Source organism: Myodes glareolus, chromosome 8 (genome assembly GCF_982192425.1).
Source record: "Myodes glareolus chromosome 8, mMyoGla1.1, whole genome shotgun sequence".
NCBI lineage: Eukaryota > Metazoa > Chordata > Mammalia > Rodentia > Cricetidae > Myodes > Myodes glareolus.
The window spans coordinates 4,975,567-4,989,483 of NC_142033.1; the positions used below are offsets into that span (position 1 = coordinate 4,975,567).

Sequence of the window (13,917 nt, forward strand, 5' to 3'; positions counted from 1 at the left end):
GAGACCAGGGAGCAACTCCAAGGAGAAACAGGTGGCTGAGTGAAGACAGGCTAACAGAAGAGACCTTCCACTCTCATGAGACTTAAATCCAGCATAGGTATTTGTAAATGGACATTTCCTGGCCGCACTGCCCAGTCCCAAATAGCCGATTTAGAAGCTGAATATGAGTTATGAATTCTCAGTTGATAATTCAGGCTTGTAAGTAGTCTCCTCTTACACTTAAATTAACCCATATTTCTATTTATGCTTTATCATGTTGCCATGACTTGTTACCTCATTTTCTACATGACCTGCTTGCTCAGCAGCTGACTGGCATCTTTCCTGACTCTTGCCTCCTTCTTCACATCATTTTCAGGTTGGTCTTTCCACCTGACTTCCTGCCCAGTTACCGGTCTGTGAGGTTTTTATTAACCGGTGAGAGTATTATATATTCATAGTATAAAAAGGATTGTTCCACTACAGTTCTTTGACCTGACTCTGTCTCCTTGTGGATGGCAGGGCAGCACTGGGAATAAATGCACTATATCAATGTCAGCCACAGGGATTGCATGTGAAAAACGTGCATGGAGGACGCAAGATCTCCCCAGAGGGGCTCCCTTGCACGCTGGGCCTGGACTGTGGGCTCAGTCCGGCAGGGGCAGCTCCGGTGCTTTGAGAGCCTGTCTGAGGACAGGCAAGCCCTGTCTCAGCTCAATCACATTCCTGGCCAGCAAGAGAGAGTGAACTTCTAGCAAACTTCCATTGGAGGAGGGATGAGTTTTCTCCTGGCCAGAGGGGCTTCCTCTAGGAGGAATTCAGCCTTTCCCCGCCCCCCTCGACAATCTGGTCACCAGGCAGAGGCGACTACTCCCTGCGGAGCTCTCCTGATTCCAGTCCCAGCCTTTATCCAGGTACACCTTCCTCTCCCCCCCTCCCCTCTGGAGACACAAGATCTCCCCAGAGTTGCTCCCTTGCACGCTGGGCCTGGACTGTGAGTACAACCCGGTAGTAGGGAGTGCCTGTGTTTCAATAGACTGCCTGAGGAAAGGTAGGCCTTCTGTCAGTGAATTCCCTGCCCAACAAGGGAACCTGACCTGGTACTAGAAGATCCAGTAGAGAGCATTTGAAGGAAGAGATGGGCAGACGCCAAGGCAAGAACTCCTCCAACAATCTAAAAAACAACATGAAAACACCAGAACCCAATGACCCTACAATAGAAGGACTTGAACCTCTTAATTCAGAAGAAGCGGGAAAAAATGCCATTATGAAAGCAATAGAGTCCCTTAAACAGGATATGAATAACTCCCTTAAAGAACTGGATGAGAAGTATAACAAAAAGATTGAAGAAATGAGTAAAGAAATGGATGAAAAATATAAAAAAAACATCAAAGAAATGAGTAAATCCATGAATGATATATTGGGAAACCAAGAAAAAACAATCAAACAGGTAATGGAAACAGTTCAAGAATTGAAAACTGAAATGGAGGCAATGAAGAAAACACAAAACGAAGGCCGGCTGGATATGGAAAATCTAGGTAAACGAACAGAGACTACAGAATCAAGCATAACCAATAGGATACAAGAGATGGAAGAACGAATCTCAGAGTCTGAAGATACCATAGAGAAAATAAATGCTCTGATCAAAGAAAACAGCAAATCCAATAAATTCTCATCACAAAACATTCAAGAAATCTGGGACACAATAAAAAAACCAAATCTAAGAATAATAGGGATTGAAGAAGGAGAAGAACTGCAGATCAAAGGACCAGAAAATATATTCAACAAAATTATAGAAGAAAACTTTCCCAATCTAAAGAATGATATTCCTATGAAGGTTCAAGAAGTATACAGAACACCGAATAGGCTTGATCAAAAAAAAAAAAACATCGCCTCGCCACATAATAATCAAAACACAAAACATACAGATTAAAGAAAGAATATTAAGAGCTGCAAAGGAAAAAGGGCAAGTAACTTATAAAGGTAAACCTATCAGACTCACACCGGACTTCTCTATGGAAACCATGAAAGCCAGAAGGTCCTGGATAGAGGTACTGCAGAAACTAAGAGACCATGGATGCAAGCCCAGACTAATATACCCAGCCAAGCTATCATTCACTATCAATGGAGAAAACAAAATATTCCAGGATAAGAACAAATTTAAACAATTCGCAGCCACAAACCCAGCCTTACAGAAAGTAATAGAAGGAAAATTGCAACCAAAGGAGTCCAACATTGCCAGCAATGCTTACAATAACTCAGACATCTAGCGAACCTTCACGAGCTTAACTCAAAGAAGGGACACATACAAACTCTATTAATCAAACAAACAAAAAATAATAATAACCGGAGTCAACAACCACTGGTCATTAATATCACTTAATATTAATGGACTCAATTCACCTATAAAAAGGCACAGACTAAGAGACTGGATACGAAAACAGGATCCAACATTCTGCTGTTTACAAGAAACACACCTCAACCACAAAGACAGACATTTACTCAGAGTAAAGGGTTGGGAAAAGGTTTTTCAAGCAAACGGACCTAAGAAACAAGCAGGCATGGCCATTCTAATCTCCAACAAAACTGACTTCAAACTAAAATCAATCAGAAGAGATGGAGATGGACATTTTATACTCATAACAGGAACAATTCATCAGGAGGAAGTCTCAATCCTGAATATCTACGCCCCTAATATAAAGCCTCCTACTTATGTAAAAGAAACACTTCTAGAACTCAAGGCAGTCATCAAACCACACACACTAATAGTAGGAGACTTCAACACTCCTCTCTCACCAATGGACAGGTCAATCAGACAGAAACCTAACAGAGAATTAAGAGAATTATTGGAGGTATTGAATCAAATGGACTTAACAGACATCTATAGAACATTCCACCCAAATAGGAAAGAATATACCTTCTTCTCTGCAGCTCATGGAACCTTCTCAAAAATTGACCACATACTGGGTAACAAAGCAAACTTCCACAGATACAAAAAAATATTAGTAACCACCTGTGTCTTGTCAGACCACCATGGATTAAAGTTAGAATTCAAGAACAGTGCTACCCCCAGGAAGCCAACAAATTCATGGAAGTTGAACAGTCAACTACTGAATCACCCCTGGGTCAAGGAAGAAATAAAGAAAGAAATTAAAGTCTTCCTTGAATTTAATGAAAATAAAGACACAACATACTCAAACCTATGGGACACTATGAAAGCAGTGCTAAGAGGAAAGTTCATAGCACTAAGTGCCCAATTAAAGAAAACGGAGAAAGCACACATTGGAGACTTAACAGCACACTTGAAATCTCTTGAAAAAAAAGAAGCTGATTCACCCAGGAGGAGTAGAAGACTGGAAATAATCAAACTGAGGGCTGAAATCAACAAAATAGAAACACAGAAAACAATCCAAAGAATCAATGAATCAAAAAGCTGGTTCTTGGAGAAAATCAACAAGATCGACAAACCCCTATCCAAATTAATCAAACGGCAGAGAGAGAACATGCAAATTAATAAGATCAGAAATGAAAAGGGGGACATAACCACAGACACAGAGGAAATTCAGAGAATCATTAGATCTTACTACGAAAATTTATATGCCACAAAGTTGGAAAATGTAAAAGAAATGGACATTTTTTTTAGATAAGTACCATATACCAAAGTTGAACCAAGAACAGGCGAACAATCTAAATAGACCTGTCAGTTGTGAAGAATTAGAAGCTGTTATTAAAAATCTCCCTACCAAAAAAAGCCCAGGACCAGATGGTTTCAATGCAGAATTCTACCGGAACTTCCAGGAAGAGCTAATACCTATACTCCTTAAGGTATTTCACAATATAGAAACAGAAGAATCACTGCCAAACTCTTTTTATGAAGTTACAGTTACCCTGATAAAATATGATTGACAGAATACAGACAATTCTCCCGCATCATTTCCCTCTCTTTTTTTTTTAAACAAAGGAAAATACCCACAGTCCATTTGTTGGGAATGTGGGCATAGTATTTCAGGCTACTTCCTGCTGGTTGGGGGCGCTGATAATCTTATGGGGACCTAAAGAAAATTTAGAATTATCATCAAGTCCTGACTGGAGTATTCTGTGAGTCTTGATCATCTCAGGCAGCAGTCTTGAACCTGTTCTGGATGAAGAACTCAGACATCTGGGCCATCTGTTCCTGTTGGAGATTTCTCAGGTGGCCTTCCTTGATCATACTGGATTTTTCTTAACTCAGAATGAATCCACAACCTCTCATTTTCTGTGGAAACAAAAGCAAAATCTCTTCTCCAAAGTAACATACCTTTTGACTTCAGTTTTGAAGCCAAGGTATTTTCAAAATACCTATCTTGGGTTAGTTCAGCAGCATTTATAAACAAAAGTCTTTTAGCAGCTGTTTCTCCTTCCTCAGCATTCAAACAATTCAAAGAGAGCATAATAGTATACAGTATCAAGATTCTCTGTGTATTTTCCATCTTTATGTGGCTTTACTTTAACCTCTATTTCTTTTATTTTTACTTTTACTTTTAGATACAGGTTCGCTGTATATCTTTGTCCTGGAATAACTCTGTAGACCAGGCTGTCCTTGAACTCACAGAGATCCTTCTGTCTCTGCCTCCCCAGTACTGGGCTCAAAGGTGTTTGCTACCACACCTTGAACTCAGAGATCCACGTGTCTTTGCTTCCCCAGTGCTAGGATTAAAGGTGTGTGCTACCACACCTTGAACTCAGAGATCTGTCTGTCTCTGCCTCCCAGGCATTGGGATTAAAGGTGTGTACCACCACACCCAACTACTCTCTTTCTTTCCTTTTAACTTTAAGAACTTTAACTTTCAGTCTGCATATACACACTGTAAACCATTTAGAGGTTTTCTTCCTCTTTGAATCTCTCTTTACTGTATATTTTTCTTTTTCTGACCACATGAGCCTTTAATTTACTAAGCGATATGGAGAGCAGTGGCTTTGACGGCTAGATCCAGCCCACTCCCCAGCTCTCCAGTCTCATGGCTGAGATACCAGCCAGAGCTGTGTTCACTACCACAACTCTATGGCGTTTCAAGGTCCTTGCCAGCAAGCTGCAGCATTCTGCTCACAGACCACACTCAGTTGTACTGCCTGCCTGAAAGAGTCAGAGTTTGCCCTGACAGGACAGCCCAGAAAACCAGCATTTTAAAACAGTGCAGCTTTTTTTCCTGCTACGACTGAAAACCGAAAAGCATGCATTCAGATTTTCCTAAACACAGTTTAAGTGTTTAGTGGCAAGACCTCTTAAAATAACTGCAAAGTTTTGCAGCTAAAGCTGAGTCAGGAAGCCTCTCTTAGATGAGAGCACTTGCTTGCCTCTAGCAAGCAGAGCAGACCCGAGAAATTGCTGCTACCAAGGAAACATGCTTTACTCTATTTTTTCCCAAGCTTTCTCAGGCTTTCTGTGGATTCAGTTATCCACGTTGGGCACCATATGTAGCAATGAGGGCCGGCTTGTTGGGGTTTCTGTCCCTCCCAGTATCCCAACAGCCGGCAAGCAACAAAGAAAGATAGCATCTTTAACAAATGGTGCTGGCATAACTGAATGTCAACCTGTAGAAGAATGAAAATAGATCCATCTCTATCACCATGCACAAAACTCAGGTCCAAATGGATAAAAGACATCAACATCAATCCGACCACTTTGAACCTGATAGAAGAGAAAGTGGGAAGTAGTCTACAAGATATAGGCACAGGAGACCACTTCCTAAGCGGAACCCCAGGAGCGCAGACAATAAGAGAAACAATAAATAAAAGGGACCTACTGAAACTGAGAAGCTTCTGTAAAGCAAAGGACACTGTCAATAAGACAAAAAGGCTACCTTCTGACTGGGAAAAGATCTTCACAAACCCTTCAACAGATAAAGGTCTGATCTCCAAAGTATACAAAGAACTCAAGAAACTAGACACTAAAACTCTAATTAACCCAATTAAAAAATGGGGTACTGAACTGAACAGAGAATTCACAACAGATGAACTTCGAATGGCTAAAAAGCACTTAAGGTCATGCTCAACCTCCTTAGCGATCAGGGAAATGCAAATCAAAACAACTTTGAGATATCATCTTACACCTGTCAGAATAGCCAAACTCAAAAACACCAATGATAGCCTATGCTGGAGAGGATGTGGAATGAGGGGAACACTCATCCATTGTTGGTGGGAATGCAAACTCGTGCAGCCACTGTGGAAATCAGTGTGGCGGTTTCTCAGGAAACTGGGAGTCAACCTCCCTCAGGACCCAGCAATTCCACTCTTGGGAATATACCCTAGAGATTCCCTAACATATTACAAAAGCATTTGTTCTACTATGTTCATAGCAGCACTATTTGTAATAGCCAGAACCTGGAAACAGCCTAGGTGCCCCTCAATAAAAGAATGGTTAAAAAAGGTGTGGAACATATACACATTAGAGTTTTACTCAGCGGTAAAAAACAATGACATCTTGAATTTTGCATGCAAATGGATGGAAATAGAAAACGCTTTACTGAGTGAGGTAAGCCAGACCCAAAAAGAGGAACATGGTATGTATTCACTCATAAGTGGATTCTAACCATAATTAAAGGTCTTTGAGCCTATTATTCGTGATCCTAGAGAAGCTAAATAAGAAGATGAACCTGATGAAGATTATTTAGCTATCCGCCAGGAGGTAGGAAATAGACAAGAGTCCCAGGTAACCTCGGGTGCATGGGGGGGTGGGAGGGTTGTCAGAAAGGGAGAGGGTTAGAGAGAAAGGAGTAGGGGAGGATTGGGGAAAGATCGGGGGACTGGGATGGGGGGGAGGGAGGAAGGATGGATATGGGATCAGGCAAGTATATACCTCAACTAAGGGAATCATTTTAGGGTTTACAAGAGACTTGATTATAAAGGGGATCCCCGGTCCAAGGAGAGATCCACAGATGGTTCTCTGGACAGAGGAGAGGGTGCCTGAACCGGCCTTGGCCCACAACCATACTGATGAATATTTTGCATGTCACCATAGAACCCTCATCTGGCGATGGATGGAGATGGAGGCGGAGAACCACGTTGGAACACTGGACCTAGCTCCCTAGGTCCAAATAAGAGGCAGAAGGAAAGAGAACGTGAGCAAAGAAGGCAAGGGCAGAGGAAACCTTCATCCGACGTTGGATGGCGATACAGATGGAGACCCATATTGGAACACCGAACTGAGCACTCCACGGTCCAAATGAGGAACAGAAAGATGAAGAAAATAAAAAAAGTAATCAGGACTGCGAGGGATGCGAGCACCCACTGATACAAGGGAACTGATATAATGAGAGTTCACCAAGGCCTGTTGGACTGGGACTGAACGAGGTCGTGATCCAACCAGATTCTCTGAATGTGGCTGGCCCGGAGCCTTTTTGAAAAGCCATTGACAATGACACTGGGACTTGCTTCCTCTGCATATACTGGATTTTGGCGCTCCAGTCTGTTTGGACTCTCACCTTTCCTGGACCTGGAGGGAGGGGGGAGAAACTTGAACTTCCCACAGGGCAGGAAACCCTGACTGCTCTAGGGGATGGAGAGGGAGGAGGAGAGGGAGTGGGGGGAGTGGGAGGGTGTTGGGAGGAGGGGCTGAAATGGAAACTTTTATAATTTAATAAAAAAAAAAGAAAGAAAAACGTGCATGGATTCACATATGTCATCCACATGTCAGATTATTGAAGAAAATGCATTCATAAACTGTATCAACTTTCTTTTTTAATTTTTTTTATTTATTATGCATATAGCGTTCTGCCTGCATGTATACCTGCAGCCCTTACTGCTCTGGTGTTTTGGACAAGCACACAGCTTGGTTTCTCAGAAAAGGTCTTCAAATATCAATGGGTTTAGCTGTTCCTGGCCTGTTATGTTTATAGGTAGTGTAAACAGAAGTTTCTGTCCCACCCAGTACTGCAGTCATTCAGTTCCAAAGAAACAGAGATAGGCTTATATTAATTATAAAATATTTGACTGGTGATTATTCTCTCCTGTTCTTCTTCCAAGAATTCTCTTATTCTGGCCGCCCTGCCTATACTTTCTTCCCAACTATTGGCAAATCAGCATTTTATTAAAATAATATGAGCAAAAAAACTTTACAGTGTACAAGAGCAGTGCCCCACAACCAGGTGGGAATAATTTATTTGTATTGTTTGTATTAATGAGTTATTTATCAATTTATGCCTTACTATCTGTATTGAACACATGCACGCATTAAGTACACAACCAGCCATTTTGGTTTCTAAAACTGACTTGTAGTGCAATTTGTGTGCAGCAGACAGGGGCTGAGAACTTTGAACCTGTAAAAGATTACTCAATTTCCACAGCTTCTTCCTTATTGCATGGTAGTTTTCTGCTACATAGAATCTGAAAAAGCTTGGCAAACAGCTCAGCTCCTAGGACTTCTCTCCATTGCAGACCTCCATGCTCTGTTTGCCATTTCCACGTCTACAAAGCATCCAGGAGACACTGCTTCATTTAGACAAAGCCACACACAGAAGTGCCTACCTTGACCACAGCCCACAAAGACCCCTGGGGTTATCTGTGGAGAAGACTATACAAAGACAGGAGGTCTTTAGTGTGAATGGTATTTTGTTTTCTAATTTTTTTTAAAGGTCTTGTTCTTTTCTCTTATTCTCCTTTTCTTTTTCCTAACCTTACTTCCCATACGTTTTAGTTGTTGTTGTTTATTTGAGACAGGGTTTCTCTCTGTAACACTGGATGTTCTTGAACTCACTCTGTAGACCAGGCTGCCCTCAAACTCGGAGATCCACCTGCCTCTGCCTCCCAAATGCTGGAACTAAAGTGTATGACACAACCTCCTCTCCATTATTTCATTATTCCCATTAAGATTATTGTGGGAAGTTGGCTCTGGTATTGTTACTGTGGTTTATTCTGCACTCTGACCAGTGCCCTCTGTAGAAAGAAGCTTCCAGTATAAATCCTCATATCAGCGTGCAAACCATATTCATTCCCACAGGTGCACAAACCAAAACAACAAAACACAAGAATAGGAGGAAACAAAACTTTCTCAAAAGATCAAACTTGTCAGCAACCAAATCCAAAGGTATTTAATTGGATAGAGTGCTGATGAAATTATTCAGGAGGTTTAGTTAAAAAGGATTGTTACTTCAAGAACATAGACAAGGAAATAAGCAAAATAATATAGGATATGTTCGATAAACAGAGAATTTTTAAAAATGTAAATGTTAGGAAATTTTGCAGATAAACTTTTAAAAATTCAGGGGAAACCACCACCAACAGACTAAATTAACTGAAAAATAAAATTACAAGGACTTCAAATACAAGGTTAAAGATTTATTGTATTCCTCTTTATTTGAGAGGAATTAAAAATATATGATGATCCCAGAACATGACAGACCATATAGAAATATTTTTATTTGAATAGAATGCTGAAATACAGGCTAAAGTCATAGAAAACCGATGCATTCAAGCAATATCCTAAAATTCCCTATATCTATGGAGAGATTAGATCATCCAGGTACAGAGGTAATTTAGACTACCACATAGATAGGACCAGAAAATAATCTTGTCATACCACATCATTGGCAAAATTCAGAGTAAAGAACAAGAAAAGAATGCTGGAAATAATTACAGAGATCAGCCAACTTATTAGCATATACCTGATTTGAAAACGAATCAGAAAAACAGCATGTTCCTTGACAGAAAGGCTAAAAGCAAGAGCATGCAACTATGGAAATTTGAGTCCTCAAAGAAAACATCTGACAACCAATGTGACTAAATGCAAATTTGTCCTTTATAATATCCTTCAAAATGCATGACCACATGAAGACACTCACGGGAAAATAAAAACACAAATGAAGAAGACAGAAAGCTATGATCACTACAGGAGAAAATAACACCTGTAGTTCTAAGGAATCAACAGTAGTAACTCAGGAAGTGTAGCTTTTGTCAGCTTGACACACGCTGGAGTCATCTGGGAAGAATTCTCAGTTGAGGAATTGCCTGCAGTAGATTGGCAAGTCTGTGGGACATTTTCTTGATTGATGATTGATATGGGAGGCCCACCCCACTTTGGGGTCCTGGGTGGTTAAGAAAGCAGGCTGAGCAAAATATGAGAAGCAACTAGTAATCCATGTTCCTCCAAGGTCTCTGATTTAGTTCTTGTCTAAGTTCCTGTCTTGGCTTCTTTCAGTGGTTGGTTGAGATGTGGAAGTGTAAGCCAAATAAACCTTTCCCTTCCCCAGTATCTTTTGATCATGATGTTTTATCACAGGAGTTGAAAGCAAAGTGCCAGTGAGCCAGCAAACATCTAAGATGAGAGAGAAAGAAAATATCACATAGCAATTGAAACCAAATCAGAAAATCAGAAGGTGAAGAGAAGCCCACCAGAATTTTATTCAGTACAAACATTTTATTTATTTATTTATTTATTTATTTATTTATTTATTTATTTACTTTTTGAGACAGGCTTTTGCTGTAGCTTTGGAGACTGTCCTGGAACCAGGCTGGCCTCAAACTCACGGAGATCCACCTACCTCTGCCTTCAGAGTGCTGGGATTAAAGGCGAGTGCCACCACTGCCCGGCCAATACAGTTTAACAGTAACTTAAATATAAATGTCTCAATTCTGGAGTAAAAGAAGCAACTGGCAGGCTGAGTTGAAAAGCAGAAGACAATGACCAATCATTCATTGCAGCAGGAAGCTCAGCTAGCTGGCAACGCATATGAAGACTGAAAGTGGAAGGATGGAAAACTACATTTCAAGCAAACAGACTGGAAATCTCTACTCCTACCTGACAAAGCAGATATCCAGCCAAACTTAGGAAAAATAAAGATAACTACATGTTAATAATTGGAACACTCCATCACAGACTTTTAACAAATCAAAAAGGTAATTTCTTATATCCTATCAGATCATGATGGAATTGTAGAAAAAGTCAACGGCAAGAGAAAGCACAGAAACACATGATGAAAGAACACTGTGCTTTTTGCAAGCATGGTCCAGCATATGCAAATTAGTAAAAGAAATTCAGCACATAACGTGATCAAGGATAAGACTGATATCCTAATCTCAATAGATGGGGGAAGTCCTTAAAAACTAAACTCATTCTCGATTACACTCCTGAACAAACCAGGTAGCGAAAACTTACACCTGCACACAATAAAGGGAAGTGTGATAATCCTACCAACAACAATATACTGAATAGGAAATAACTTGAATCAGTTTCTCTAAATGGAGCATAGACTCAAGAGTGACCATTCCTCAACTATTATTTAATACAGAGCTTGGATCTTCAGAGAAATAAAATGAGAGAAGAAAAAGAGAGATACAAACAGGTAAGGGAGAAGTCAAATTACCCTATTTGTAGATGAAATGCTTTTATATTTTAAATCCCACTGGGCTGCAAGAGCACTTGCCTAGCGTATGGAAGACTCTGGATTTGATGCTCTGAACCACATACCAAGAAAAAAGTACTCTGAAAACCACCCAGGGTCCAGCAAGAGGTCTCTGCAGGTAAATGGTGCTGGAAGCACAAGATTGGTGAAGAATACCTTTGTCATCAGAGCACAGGAGGTCACCTGGAAGCTGAAGGACCAGCTACCCTGGAGTTCCCAGCATGGAACAAAGTACAGGAGAGATTTCCTCAACAAGTTGAAAGAAAATAACTGACTCTAAAATGTTATCCTGTGATCTCCATACACATTGAACCTGCCCCTAGTCCCCTCTCCTCCTCCCAGCGCCCTTAAACGCCCCCCCCCCAAACACACACATTAAAAATATAGAGAAAAGCTGTGGGAAAGCATCTCTGGATTTAAATAAACAGACTAGATTGTGGAAATATGCTTGCACACCTCTGAATACTCCCATTGTCACACGACTGTGCACCGTAAGTCGGTGAGGTGTATGATGCTAACTATACTATAAGAAAGCCATTGCTGCTCGCCCATACTCACTGCTGTCAGATGCAGGGGAAGAGAGACCCAGGCTGCTGCTCAGCTTGTCCTCAGCCTCTGCCTGAATCAGAAACTTCAGGGAAGAAAGGTGAGCCTAGGCGGAGCCAGAAGAGAAGAGTGGAACTATCGCCACCTGGTGGTGAATCGTGATTCTCGTGTACTAGGTTGTCCTGAAGCATTCAGTCTGCACTGAGCCCTAGGTAGGACCACATCAACTGGATGCTGGGGATCCAGGACTCAGAAAGAGACAAAAAGGAAAGCAAAGGCATCTGTCTGTCCGTCTTTATTTTTCTTTCTTTTTTTTTTAATAGATTGCGCGGTGGGAGTAATAAATAGGAGAATATATGTTTAACACAGCAAGGGACAAACACGGGGGTCATGACAGCCAAGGGAATGGCTCCTTAAATGCCCACGTTGTTAATATAAATTGATTTCTAGCTTCATTTTGTTTCTGAAGAGATCAATTGAAAAATAATTCACTTTTCACAATTGTAAGCCCTATAACCTAGAAGCTTAGGCAGGAGGATTTGGGTTTTGGGTGCCTGTGCTAAATATTGAACTCTATCCCTAAAAAACAAGAGGGGAGGGGGAACTAACTATAGACTGTTAGCCTGCAGTCGGTGTGTGCAGCATAGGACACTTCACAGACCAGAAATTTTGAAAATTAAGTTAGTTTCATACTCTATCAGTCTTTTTAACATTCTAGAATGAATGGGGGAGGGTCACACAATCCCTCCCCCTTCAGCTGAGGAGCTGCAGACAGGTGATGACTGCAAGGAGAGAGAGAGTCAGTTTTCTCCAGGAGTGTGTCCTTGGTGTGTAGACTATCCAGGGACTATTCTACTCCCATGTGTTCATGAGCAGCCCTGACTGTTGGGAAGGGGACTTTGGGGAAATTCTGTTGTAAAGTAGCAGTGGTGACTGTGATAAATCCATTGTTTGTATGACGTTCTCAAAATTCCCAAAGAATAACAATTGTAAAGGTTTTTATGGAAATAACTCTCATTGGAGTACAAGATACATACAGAGAAAGTACAGTCTGGACAATGGCCTGTCTCTGTAAGCATGAGGACCTGAGTTCAGATCCCAGCACCAGGTAAAGAGCCTGAAAGTGGAAGGAGGAGGCAGGGGAATCCCTGGGGCTTGAGGACCAGACATTCTAGGTCATCAGAAAGCCCTGGTTCATTCCTCAGGCTCAGTGTGAGAGTGAGGACAACACTAGTGTTGACCGCCACAGGTATGCACACTCATGTACAGCCACACATGTACACACACAAAATTATCAAAAATATGAAGATTCAGATTGATGTATATTTACAATGTGACACATTTGTATTTGTGAAACGCAGATTTTTTTTTCTAGGACATTTGAGAGTGTCAGAGCCCTTAGATGTGTATCTGTTCCAACTTGACAAAATGTCAGAGAGTTCTGGACTATTCTTGCTCCTTCAAGACAGGAGGTTTGACTTAGGGAGAAGCTGCCTACAGGATGCTTGGCCCAAGGTGTGGTCACTGCATGTCCTGCCTAAACAAGAGAATACTTAACTCAGGATATAATTAACTGATATTTTGGGTATTGATGAGGTAATTGCTCTGTTTATTCTGTTTCATATTAAAGCATTTTTCCTTCTTAACGCCATTTGGATTGGGGTATATCAGCATATGGAAAATAAACATGGGTGGAATTCAGTATTCATTGAGCTGCCCTCCCAACTCTCTTCTGTGTTTCTATTTATTTTATCTCTGTTCTGTCTGCCTAATGTATCTAATCCACACGATCCTACCCTGGAACACATGAACCCATTGATGTTGGAACCCAACATGACAGTACACACCTATAATCTCATGACTCAGCCTGAGGCCCAAGGATTGTAAATTGAAGGACAGCCTGTGCTACATAAAGGTTGCTGGTGAGCCTGGGCTACAAAGTAAAACCTCTTCTGTCCTCTACCTTGAAAAAAAAAGCAGAAAGAAAAGAGAAGAGAGAAAAATAATGGGAAAGAGCAAA

The 13,917-nt window shown here is 41.0% G+C and overlaps 1 protein-coding gene across 3 annotated transcripts in view; it reads right to left on the reverse strand.

Annotated features, from left to right (window-relative positions):
- The window catches only part of LOC148121082 (ATP-binding cassette sub-family G member 3-like), a 54,046-nt gene extending 42,008 nt beyond the window's left edge, over positions 1 to 12,038 (reverse strand). For 2 of the 3 annotated variants that reach the window (XM_087908784.1, XM_087908786.1), the window contains exons 1-2: positions 11,910 to 11,965; positions 3,950 to 4,028 (exon numbers count right to left, since the gene is read on the reverse strand). In XM_087908784.1, coding sequence (XP_087764910.1) covers positions 3,950 to 3,975 — 26 coding nt within the window. In that variant the 5' untranslated portion in view covers positions 3,976 to 4,028; positions 11,910 to 11,965. Of the gene's footprint in view, positions 1 to 3,949; positions 4,029 to 11,909 lie in introns of all 3 variants that reach the window. The other variant, XM_087908785.1, reaches the window with a different exon arrangement.
- Positions 12,039 to 13,917: the final 1,879 nt, after the last annotated feature.